We start from the raw sequence: 12,898 nt of genomic DNA on the forward strand, positions 1-12,898 counted from the left end.
GAGCTAAAACATTACTCCTCCTTTATGATTTGAGTGAACCACATTTACTCCTATAGTTTTAGGTCTTTAATGCCATTCCACTGCTGTGTCCCACTCAAATAACAATATTTCCTTGGAATAACCCCTGATTTATCTCTTTTTCTTTTTAAAACAATTTCATTTATTATTTATATGAGGGGGCAGATAGAGAAAATGGGCACAGTAGCTGCTGCAAAAGAACTCCAGGCTCATGAGCCCTCCTGGTGCATCTGGCTTACATGTGGATTGGGGAATCAGACTTGGGTCCTTATGCTTCATAGGCAAGTACCTTGACCACTAACCCATCTCTCTAGCCTCTTTTTTTCTTCCTTTTTGGAGTTTTTTGGGTGCATGCTGCTGGGCAAGCACTGTATTGCTGAGCTATAACCTAGCTTTCCTCCCTAATTTATCTAGTTCCTAGATATAATTAATTCCTCTCACAGCATTGTTCTTCACTATTTCTTATAACTATTTTATTTAAACTTCTAATTATTCATATATGCATATTTAGTGACCATTGAGGCTAAGGTTAGTGATGGGTTTATCTTTATAGTCCCTTAAATGCTTGGCAGAGTGCCTTGAACTCAGTAGACTGTCAGTAATTTATAAAATATGACTATAATAGATGAAACAATCATCTTAATTTCTGAAGAATTAAGTGTCAATTATATGGACATCCAACTCAAGAGGAGCACTTTCTTTCTTGTGGGCTGAGGTTAATGGGCTGCTATTCTTGATAAAGGTAGTGGAGGCTGTGCAGGTCTTCCTGTGCTCAGAGCTTTTTCCGAGGTAGGGTCTCACTCTAGCCCAGGCTGACCTGGAATTCACTATGCAGTCTCAGGGTGGCCTCCAACTCATGGTGATCCTCCTACCTTTGCCTCCCGAGTACTGGGATTAAAGGTATGAGCCACCATACCCGGCTTCTCAGTGCTTTTTTTTTTTTTTTTAAATATTTTATTTATTTATTTGAGAGCGACAGAGACAGAGAGAAAGACAGATAGAGAGAGAGAGAGAGAGAGAGAGAATGGGTGTGCCAGGGCTTCCAGCCTCTGCACACGAACTCCAGACGCGTGCACCCCCTTGTGCATCTGGCTAACGTGGGACCTGGGGAACCGAGCCTCGAACCGGGGTCCTTAGGCTTCACAGGCGAGTGCTTAACCGCTAAGCCATCTCTCTAGCCCCTCAGTGCTTTTTTGGTAGGAAGGGATAATAGATACTTTTCCACATGGCAGTAAGAGCAAAGGTAGTTGAGTAACAAAGACAACTAATTTAGATTGTTGCTGTGTGGTATCCATCTGACAACTAAAGGTTACTTGCCCTTTTCCCTCTGGATATATCTCATACTATCATATGACTACTTTTGAGTAGAAAGTCTTGTTCTGTACATGGGAATTTATGTCTAATCATTTACAAATTAAAGTTTTTACTCAAATCTGTAAAGATCGTATGGTCGCTATTGCCTTGATAGCATTCTAGTGGAATATTTTTGAATCAGTTAAAGTGATTTGTGTATATTTTAATTTTTTAAAGCATTTTAATTTATTCATTTATATGGGAAAGAGATAGAAAGAGGCAGATAGAGAGAATGCATGCTCCAGAGTCTCCTGTCACTGCAAATGAACTCCAGACACATGCACCACCTTGTACATCTGGCTTACATGGGTCCTAGAGAATTGAACCTGGTCCTATGGTTTTGCAGGCAAGCACCTTAACTGCAAAGCCATCTTGCCAGCCTTGTTTTAAACTTTGTATGTATTAAAGTTAATGAAAATATTCCTAAAATCATTTGAAGTTAAGTTTTGAGGCATTTTGAGGTTAACTTTGTAATGTTTAGAAAAAGGATTATTCAGTGACTGAAGATTTTCCTGTTTTTTTTTTTTCTTTTTTCTTCTTTGAGGTAGGGTCTCACTCTTGCTCAGGCTGACCTGGAATTCACTATGTAGTCTCAGGGTGGCCTTGAACTCACGGCAATCCTCCTACCTGCTGCCCACGTGCTGGGAATAATGGCGTGCATCACCATGCCAGGCTTCATTTCCTATATTTTTATCAGGGTCAACGTCTATGCAGTTTTCTAATTAAGTGAAAGATTCTGGAATGGAACAACTTTTAAATGGACATGTGTTCTAGACCTTTAAATCTTTCCATGAGTGGCTGGGGAGATGCCTCAACAATTAAAGGCAAGTGCTTGCAAAGCTTGCCAACCTGGGTTCAGTTCCCCAGTACCCACTCAAAGCCAGATGCACAAAGTAGCATGTGTGTCTAGAGTTTGTAGTGGCAAGGAGCCCTGATGTGATCATAGTCTCTGTCTGTCACTCACCCACTCTCAAATACATGAATCAAACAGTTTTTTTCATCTGATCATTTAAATAATTGAAGAACACTTTTTTTTTTCTATTCTTGGCTTCTCTGAGTTCTGTGTTCTACTCCTTTTTTTTTTTCTAAATAGAAATGAATAAAAATAGGGGATTATTTAAAATATTTTGAATACTTTGGACTAAGTAATATTTAGAAATTGTGAATTATTGTGATATCTTTATATGTTTCTAATATAGAGAAAATAATTGAATAAATTCTATAGAGGAAATCATAGATTTTAATTTATGGCTGGTATGTTGCTTTTTTTTCTACCTTTATTTCTAAGGCATACTTGTTCAAATATCTGTAAGGTATCTGTATTTTCTATACTTTTGAAAAAATAATTTATGTCTTAAAAAATAACTCCTGAAGAGACTCGAGTTTATGTACAACTGTTAAGAAATTTAAATTATTTGGTATCAGATTTTATACAATTTTTGGGGTGGATACTAGTAACTGTAAAATGGGAACTCAATAATGAATTTATTCCTGGATTTTGTTTGTTTGTTTCTTTGTTTTTTGAGACTGGATCTCACTGTGCATTCTGGGTTGGCCTTAAACTTGTGATTCTCACAAGTTTCACCCTCGTGGGTGCTGAGATTATCGACAGATGCCACCATACTCAGCTCATTCCTTGACTCTTAATAATGAGTTCCAGACATTAGTAACTTAAAGTGCATAATTGGTTCTAGGCTTAATAAATTATTGTAAAATTGAAAGCACTTAAATCTTATGTTAAAATGCTATTTTTTGGACAAGACTTTTCTGATTATACAAGTTAAAGTAAAACCTCAGGTCATTGTTTTTCAGTTTTCTCCTGGTTTGTAATTGTTTGTCTCATGTTACATTCCTTTGACTAGAGTATCTGTTCTGGGAGAACTAGGCTTGTGGTTTGCACGGTCAGCCCAGGGTGTCTAAGCGCCTGGTAAATGGCATAGGTTCGGGTCTTGTCATGTCTTGGTGGATGAGGACTGCTAGTGTGGGAAGTGGATTGTAGCTTGCCAGCATTACACACTCACTCTTCATGTACCACTGTTTCCTGAGTGACTGGGAGAAGGAACTAAAAATAGTTCATTAGTGAGTGATCATTAATAGTTATTTAAGTGTTTTTTCATAGATTTTTTTTCCATATGTATTTGTGTTTGGTGTTCGTGTATTCGTGTGTGTGTGTGTGTGTGTGTGTGTGTGTAGACCACAGGTTGACATTAGGGGGCTTCCTTTATCTCCGTCCACTTTGTTCTTTCAGACAGCATCTCCACCAATTCATCTATACTAGGTGGCAGTGAACCCCAAGATTCTAGTTCTGCTTTCCTGGAGCTGGGGTCTCAGTACATAGCACCACACCCAGCCTTTCTAGGTGGATGTTGGAGATCTGAACTCTGTCCTGATCCCTGTATGGCAAGTGCTTTGCCTCTGAGCCATCTCCCCAGACTTCTGGGAAGTTTTAACAACTATGACTGTACTGTAGACTGTAGTAACCAAAAGTTCCACATTAGGATTTCATTGTTCTTATTTCAGTGGTACATGATCAGCATTGTCCACATTTACAATCGATGGAGGAACAGCGAGATCCGGTGTTATGTTAATGGACAGTTGGTATCCTATGGTGATATGGCCTGGCATGTTAACACAAATGATGTAAGTTTTTTGCTTGAATGTATTTGACAATATAATATTGTCTTATCACTATAACAAATAATAAGTAGGTTTATTCCTTAGTATTTCATATTAAGTGAATATTTAATTTTTAAACTTAATCTAACAAATTCCATAAACACATGTTTAATGATAGTCAAAACAAAAAAAAGGAGTTTTTAAGTATTTTGAGTAAAGAAATGTCACTGCATATTCTATTCTTTCCAAATCTCAATGCTGAAAAGCCTGTCTCTTGGGCTGGAGAGATGGCTCAGCAGCTAAGGTGTTTGCCTGCAAAGTCTAACAACCTAGTTCAATTCCCAGTGCACGCATAAAGCCTGATGCACAAAGTGGCACATGCATCTGGAGTTCGTTTGCAGTGGCTGGAAGCCCTGGTGTGCCCATTCTGTCTGTCTCTCTTTTATCTCTCTCTCTGCTTGCAAATCAATAAATGAAAATACTGAAAAAGCCTATCTCTTATTTAAAAACAAGAAGACTTGAAACATAACGAGTCTTGTGTAGTCACACAGTTTCTGAGGTTATTATGGTAATAAATGCCTTGGAGCAGGATATGCGCACAAGGGAGTGTAGAGATGGGAGAAGCAAACAGTGGTGATTTTATTGACAACAGTCGGATGGAGGCCTGTGGATACTTAGGGACACATCTCTTCAGTGAAAATCGTAAGTGTAAAGCCTTTAGGGAGAACTGGAAAGGTTAAGGAACAACAAAGAAGCCAGTTTTTTGGGAGCAGAGAAAAAAAGGACAGAATAGTACATAGATGAGGTCGTGTGGCACTGGGGGCAGACCATGAAGCACCTCTTCTGTAAACAGTAGGCCCGGGCTCTCCTTTCTCTCCTGGCACAAGCATCCTCCAGTTTTGAGCAGAGGCGGTGTCTGCTTCTCCTGTGAAAACATGAGTCTGCCTACAGCAGTTCCAATTCCCTGATGGAGAACGAGGTCACTTAGAGGACACACTTCAGTAGTGACAGGCACTGACTCTTTCCACCTGTGTGTTAGTGCTAGACCAGGTGATGGAGGCACTCTTGAGTGGAAACCCTCAAAGATTAGAATTTATCTAGTTGGGTTCTCCTTTGCCTTCAGCCTGGTCATTTAGAGCCAAGTTAAAACTTATGTTTTAGTGTCCAAATTACTGGTAAGGCCAGTGATACATAGCCCTTCCAACATAACTAGTTTGATGATAAATTCTTGTTTTAAACAGATTTTTGTTAGCATATCTTTTAACGTTAATCCCCTTAGGCAGGGGTTATGTGTGTGTGTGTCTGTCTGTCTGTCTGTCTGTCTGTCTGTCTGTCTGTCTATCTATCTATCTATCTATCTATCTATCTATCTATCTATCTTGTTTTGTGTTCTCTAAAATGGTACTATTTATATTCTGTAGTCTGTCTAGTAAATCACTGGTTGACAAACTGTACTATCACAGCCAAATCTGTCCCTTACCTTCTTACCTTGTTTTTTTCTGACCTGGAAGCTAAGAATCTCCTTTTTTATAGTACTAATAACAGAGCAAACTAAAGAATACACAATAGAAATCACAAGTAGCTTACAAAGCTTAAAATATTTCTTAATGGTGTCTTTCTAGGACAAGTTCATTTTTTTCTTCCCAACAAACTCTGAGCCATTGCCAAATGTGAGGAGAGAACAGTTGGTAATCATCAGAGCACAGAGGCTACTGCTGCTTCCTTTCTGGCCTGTGGGGTTGCTGGAACTGACTCTGCTGTAACCAGAAAGAAACACTAGGGATTCTGTTGACTGTCAGTAGCTGCTAAGACATTACCAAAAAGAAAGACGTAGGCTTTTGAATGTGCTGTGTTAATACTTCAAGAAATGTAGAAGGCTGGCAAGAACACATGTGCATGTCCTTTATGAAGTACCGTTTTAATCTCTGTGTTTTCTATACAGATTACATATTTAATTATGATTCCTGTCCCTGTATTTCATTTAACTTGTTTGTTATTTTATGAGGTACAAAAGGGTTTCCCTACCTGTTTCTCTATGTCTGTCAGTGACTGATTTCTCTAGGGATTAACTGTTTCAGGTGTGTGCATGCATGTAGAGGCCAGAGAACAACCTCATGTGTTATTCCTTACCATTGAGACAGGCTTCTTTATTGCCCTGAAACTCACCAGTTAGGCTAGAGTGGCTGTAGGCAACAGGGATCTTCTTGTTTTTGTGTCCCCAGCACTTGCCAAGCCAGTAGTGCTATGCCATGCATTTAGAAAGTATATATTTCTTTCTTTACCTTATTTATTTATTTATTTGAGAATCAGGAGAAGGGAGGGAGGGAGAGAGAGAGAGAGAGATAGAAAATGGGCACCCCAGAGCCTCTAGCCATTGCAAACGAACTCCAGACACATGTACCACTTGTGCATCTGGCTTTACATGGGTACTGGGTAATCAAACTTGGGTTCTTAGGCTTTGCAGGCAAGCTCCTTAACAACTGAATCATCTCTCTAGCCCCAATGTCAGGCGTTTTTAAATGGGTTCTGGGAATTGAACTTAGGACTTTATGCTTGTTAATAAAACACTGTGCCAATGGACCTGTTTCCCCCAGCCTGGCATTATGGATTTATATGTAAGACTTGGAAAAGTCACTTCTTCTTCTTCTTTTTTTTTTTATTATCAGTATTAATCTCTCTTTAAATAGGAAAAGTTACAAATTACTAGCTTTTTGAACTCAACTTTGCTTTAGTAAAATCAGCTTTTTAGCCTGTAGTGCTATAGCTTGGACAGTGGTCAAGTCTGAAGATTTGATAGGTAGTTATTTGTTTGTTTAACTTGAAATATAAATTTTTTAACTGATTTTAAGTAACTATTTTATGGTTTCAGTACTCTCAAATTTTAGTTATTGCTATCTTCAGTTTTATTATACATTAATGAATAGACAATAATAAACAATAAAGAATAGGTATTCTTAAGTATTCTGTCAGGACAAAATAATAATTCATTTCTTTGTGACTTTTACAAATAGAGCTATGACAAGTGCTTTCTTGGATCTTCAGAAACTGCTGATGCAAATAGGGTATTTTGTGGTCAGCTTGGTGCTGTATATGTGTTCAGTGAAGCACTCAACCCAGCCCAGATATTTGCAATTCATCAGTTAGGACCTGGATATAAGGTAGGAGTAACTATATCTTGTTACACATCCTGCATAAGGCTTTCATTGTCTCATGTGGTGTTACAATGGAATAGGTGAAAGTCTTCCCTCAGTGTGGTTTGAGTCATCTCTTTTTTAAAACTATAATTGTGATTTTCAGTTTTATCTAATTGCTTTTTCAAGTTTTGTATCTTCATAAACATTTTTATTCTTCAGAATGTTTACTGATGCTAAAAAGATATGCCTTTAGCTATCAATTCTGAAAAAAAATTTATGAAATTATACTGCTCACATGGCTTTAATAATCTCAAGTCTTATACTTTGAACATTATATGATGAATGAACATGTGAACTTGAATATTACAGGTAACTTGTAAGCAATAGTATTTTGGAAAGAAAGTTGTATCAAATGTGTGTAACTGAAATTATTCCATTTTAACATCCACTTTGCTTGTTCTTTGTAGTCAATGAAGAAACAGGTAGTGAGTATTCTCATTTTACAAAACCAATTATTTAAGATGGCTTATCTTGTTCTTCCTGGTGTTTACTTAACTTTCAAAGTGGAGGCTTTTAGGCAAGTTGCAGGCGTGAGTTCGTTTTTAATGTTTAGCAGCACTTAATGTGATGTGTATAAATTGTATTTAAATTACATTGGGAATTGTGACATTTCAAACTGTTTGGAGTTTAGTTAACATGAAGCCAGTTTTCCTGACTTATTTCTTTGCCTTGCTCTTAAAATATTTCAGACAGTTTTATTCAAGCACTAACAAAACAATAGCGAATAGAGCGGTAACAAAGTGCGGATAAAGGTGAAAGGCAAGAAATATGGCCCTGTAAATCTGGGAATACTACTTTGATTAAGTTTCAGAGTCCATGGGGAGCTTCCTGTTTGCAAAAATAGGGGGAAGGATGAAATCTATGTAATCATGTATGTCTTCCTTTCAGAAGACAATCATTGTTGTATAAGCTTTACAAAGTAAGAAACTTGTCATTTGGCTCTTTCTTGTTAAATTCTTTTGTAACAACCTTGAAATAAGTAATTTCCATCTTTTATCTTGTCCTGTCCGCAAGTATTTCTGTGATACAGTCTGACCCTACTATCCTGACATAGAAGTTGAGTTCCTATATTAATTCCTCTAGTTATGGGCATTGCATGTGAAACTGTTGAATTGTAAAGGTCTCTAGTCTGCTAAAGACCTTGTTAATGGAGGTTGTAGGCAAATGGGTACAAATGTGTTTTCCCTTTGAAATATGAAAACACCACCATCTTAGGTTGTATCTGCATTTTTTACATTAAAAGGTTTACTGTATGAATTTAGAAAATGAAAAGAAGGGAAAAAGATGAGAAGAGAAATCTCATTGTGTTTTGTCAGTAGTGGTTCCCATACATTTTCTCACTTTTCTTGGCCATGAGCAAAACCATTGTTTATGAGTAAAAGAGTACAAGGCTGTAGTTAGAATTTTAAAAAGATATAGAAAGGACCATTGAGGAAGAGGGGCAGAAAACAATTGTCTGAGCCACAGGGCGGGAGGGCGCATCTGGAGTTGCCCTCCCACCCGCCCCCATCACTGGCTGACTGCTGCTCTTGCAGCCCAGAGCCCCCGGGTCCTGGTGAATACCAGCAGTTAGTTCCACAGAGGAGCCCTCAGTGGAATGGGGTCGGAGAGGAGGGAACACTTAATACATCTGTCTGAAGTTCTTACTTAATTAAAAAGAAGAATATAACTTTTAAGGACTTTATTTTGAAAAACAATCTCTGTTTATATCCATTGGTCACAGTACTTTGTTTTATAAGGAAACTTTCACACCAAGTGAACATTGTATTTTGAGTACGTTTTCCTTATTCATTCCTGTTGGACCTTTAAATACCCAGGAGTGGTATGTATAGATAGATAATATTTTTGTTTTCTTCCATATTAATTTCCCCAGTGGCTGTATTAGTTTACATTCACACCAGCAACATATATGAGTTCCTTTTTTTCTCTTTCCACTCCATCATTTATTGTTATTTGTTTTCGTAATGACTGTCACTTTCTAAGTGGAATGAGATGAATTCTCAAATATAGTTTTAATTTAGTTTAATTTCTCTGGTGTCTGGTAAGGTTGGATAATTTTTAATAGGCTTATTAACTATTTGCATTTCATATTTTGCAAACTGCCTGTTTATTAGTCTGCTTATTGATCATTTTATTCTGTTAGTTTTTTTGAGTTCTTTGTATTTTATACATATTAAATCTCTGTTAAATGTATAACTAGGAGATTTTTCCCATTCTGTATGCTAGCTTTTTACTTGTTTAGCAGTTTTCTTTCCTGTGCAAAGGCTTTAATTACACGACAAATCATTTTCTGATTGTTGACCTTATTTCTTGAGCAAGTGGAGCCTTATTTAGAAAGTCTTTGCCTGTATTTGTATCTCAGAAGTGTTTTCTTACCTTTTCCTCTACTGGTGTGAGATTCAGTTCTTACACTAAGGGCTTTTTCTAGTTTTGGTATCAGTAATGCTATCTTCATGAAATGGTGTGGAAGTGTTAATTCTTTGTCTGTTTTATGGACTAATTTGAGCAAGATTGATGCTCATTCTTTGAATTTTTCTATGAATTGTTCTACTAACTTTTATGGTATTTTTTATTAATGATAAATATATTTACTATAATAAGATTTCCTTAAAATAGTAATAGCTAACATTTACTGAGGATTAACTATAGTATTGAAAAGGTCCCTCTATAGTAAGTGACTTTAAAAGTAAAGACCAGGCATTTTCATAGTTTATTGGAAGTGAATTCTAGAAGCATGTCATTTTATTGACCTAAAATTTTTATTATTTATTTGTGTATACAAATACCCAGACACGCATGTGCCATGCCATGTGTGAAATCAGAGGACAACTTTTGGGTTGGCCTGCTGCCTTTCCACCTCATTTGAAGCTGTGTTTCTATTGATTCTCACTCTGCTGTTCTTTGTTTTGCTCCCCTGAGTGTGCAGGAAAATTCGTTCTCCACCTTCCCATCTCATTGGTGCTGAGATGATAGAATCCTGCTACAGCTTCCAGCTTCATATGTCAGGTCTGGGGTTGGAACTCAGGTAGTCTGGCTTGAGCAGGGTGAGCATGTTATCCACTGGGCCATATCACTAGCCCCAAACATGTCCTTTTAGATTCCTCACAACCTCATGCAAACATGTATCTCAACTCATGGGAAAAATGAGTATCTCTTGGCAGTTGACTAAACACCATGTTTTAAAAATCCTAATGAAAATAGCAGAAAAATCACCTGATATGACTACATATATGTATCTGACTTGATAATCAAATGAAACAGCTCCAGTTTCAATGGATTCTTCAAGAAAATTCACCTATCAAAGAAACAAGAAAGGTCTACCTACAGGTAGGAAGCAAACTAAGACATGCTTTCATGAAATGAGGACATCTGGTCAGCCTGATGCTGGATATGTGCTTCATGAGGAATATGATTTCATGAAGGGCTTGAGTACCCGCTAAGCTAGCGTAGATCTTCCTTACCTTGATTTAGGCTATGGAAGGGATAGAATTTTTCATGAAGCTTTAGCATAGTCTCCTGGCTTTCACTCCTGTGAGGTAGTGGGAAGATTGGTAATTAAAGCCCATATCAAGGAGGAATGAATCATGCTGGCTCTTCCAGCCCTTTGTACATAATTTTACTTCTTTCACTCATAGTCTCATCTTAGTGTGCTCTTGAAAATTCTATACACAGATTTCTTCATTTAAGTAGCTGGAGTGTGTTACCATGCCAGCAGGTACTATTTTGAGCATTTTTATAGGCTTTTCTTGTAGAATGCCATCAACCAGAGTAGACAACTCTTTTGCTGGCTCACACTCCAGTTCTGCCTTTGGCTCATTCATCTCTGGCAGGCTTCCCTCTTATTTAGTTGCCTTTGATGGTTTCTTAATTTTCTTTATCTTCCATAAATTGAATCATTTTTGTTTTCATATATTAATTCGTGTTTTACTCCTCTGAAGTAATCAGTTCTTTTCTTTTCTCTTCTACCTGTAAATTAAAGTAGGTTCTCCAACTAAGAGTGAGAATAACTTGGGTTAAAGGAAAACCCAAAGTTATTTTAGATAATTGTGGTGTGCAAGTCCACTCTTCTCCAGAGAGCAGTGTGTGCTTGCCTCTGGAGGCTGAGTTTCCTGACTGTGGGCTTCTGACTTGATTTCTTGTACCGGATGTGAGTTCGGTCCCATTGAGGCATTGCGAGGAGGGCAGAGGGGGCGGGGGAGAAGACAGAATCCGTGCATAGCAGGGTCTGCAGCTGCTGCAAATGAACTCCAGACACATGTGCTACCTTGTACATCTTGCTTTATGTGGGTACTGAGGAACTGAACTTGGGTCCTTAGGCTTTTCAGGCAAGCATTTAACTGTTGAACCATCCCTCCAGCTCAGGTCTTACCTTTTAACTCTGCCAGTGACCTCATGGGTCTCCCTGGCCAACAGCTCACTGTGGGGTTGACCCAACTCTGGGCCTGGGAATTACTGGCCAGAGCTCGTGGTTTTAAGGTTAAGCTTCTTCCACCTTCTGTCTGACTGTCCCTCTTCCCCCTTTATTAGTGTTGATACCTTGTAGAATGCTAGTCAGAAGGAGGATTTCTATGGAACTGATTCCATGCCCCTCCCGCCCCCAGTACTGTGATTCCTCTTGTCTCTCCTTAGTTCTCTCTACTGGTCTCATTCTGGTTTTATGTCCACATTCCTGATGCTAACTACTTTTTGCACCATCTCTAATTGATTTCAGTTAGGAACCACAGAAGAGAGAGTACTTGCAGCATTTGTCTTTCTGTGCCTACGTGACCTCGCTTAGAATAATTTTTTCCAACTCCATCTACCTACCTGTAAATTTTATTATTTCTTGTTTTGGTATATCTCTGATTATTATGACTGTCATTGAGATTGGAATTAGACTCTCTAGAGGATAGTCCACAAGGAAAAAACCTACTTGAACTTGGCTTAACATAATATGCAGTGTTCTAATGTATGTAAATTAAAGTTTCTAATCATTGATGTTATCTAGCCCCATATTTCATGTTAATGTATCAAACCTACCTCGTACAGAGCTGAAATGAGAGTGGTAGAGCACTCAACCCCGCTGCCCAGCATGGACCCATGGAGCACACAGGCAGGTTGTCACTGCAGTCGTTTCCGTTGTAAACAGTCAGTTTCATGATTACCTTTAAGAAGTGTATTTATTATAGTTTTATCCTTTCAGAGTACCTTCAAGTTTAAATCAGAGAGTGATATTCATTTGGCAGAACATCATAAGCAGGTTCTGTATGACGGGAAACTTGCAAGTAGTATTGCTTTCACGTACAATGCCAAGGCCACGGATGCTCAGCTCTGCCTGGAATCATCCCCAAAGGAGAATGCGTCCATTTTTGTGCATTCGCCACATGCTTTAATGCTCCAGGTAGGTTACCTGGAACTTGATGTCCATGTTCTTCCCAGCATTGAGAGTGTCGTTGTGCCCCATGGTGCATATACATAGCTTGTTCATGGAAACAGCACGGCTGGTTTATTTTCTTCAAACCCGGATTTTGTCTCAAACTGTTTTTTTCCCTTTTAACAAAATACATTATTGTGACTTTGTCTCTTTATTTGGAAACCTGTCTTGTCTATTGTCTTGTAATTCCATTTTCTTAGAAATAAAATTTATTGGTTAGCTGGACGTATGGTGGTTATATATAAAAATGCTTTCCTTTGAGAATGTATTTGCAAACATAAAAGTTACTTGAATGTTTTAAAAT

The 12,898-nt window shown here is 38.0% G+C and overlaps 1 protein-coding gene across 5 annotated transcripts in view; it reads left to right on the top strand.

Annotated features, from left to right (window-relative positions):
• Positions 1-12,898, top strand: part of Nbea (neurobeachin) — a 563,720-nt gene that overhangs the window by 61,948 nt on the left and 488,874 nt on the right. For all 5 annotated transcript variants that reach the window (XM_004659998.2, XM_045154369.1, XM_045154370.1 and 2 more), the window contains exons 7-9: positions 3,892-4,011; positions 6,999-7,145; positions 12,364-12,561. In XM_004659998.2, coding sequence (XP_004660055.2) covers positions 3,892-4,011; positions 6,999-7,145; positions 12,364-12,561 — 465 coding nt within the window. The remainder of the gene's footprint in view (positions 1-3,891; positions 4,012-6,998; positions 7,146-12,363; positions 12,562-12,898) is intronic.

The sequence above is a fragment of the Jaculus jaculus genome, chromosome 7 (genome assembly GCF_020740685.1).
Source record: "Jaculus jaculus isolate mJacJac1 chromosome 7, mJacJac1.mat.Y.cur, whole genome shotgun sequence".
In the NCBI taxonomy this organism is placed as follows: Eukaryota; Metazoa; Chordata; class Mammalia; order Rodentia; family Dipodidae; genus Jaculus; species Jaculus jaculus.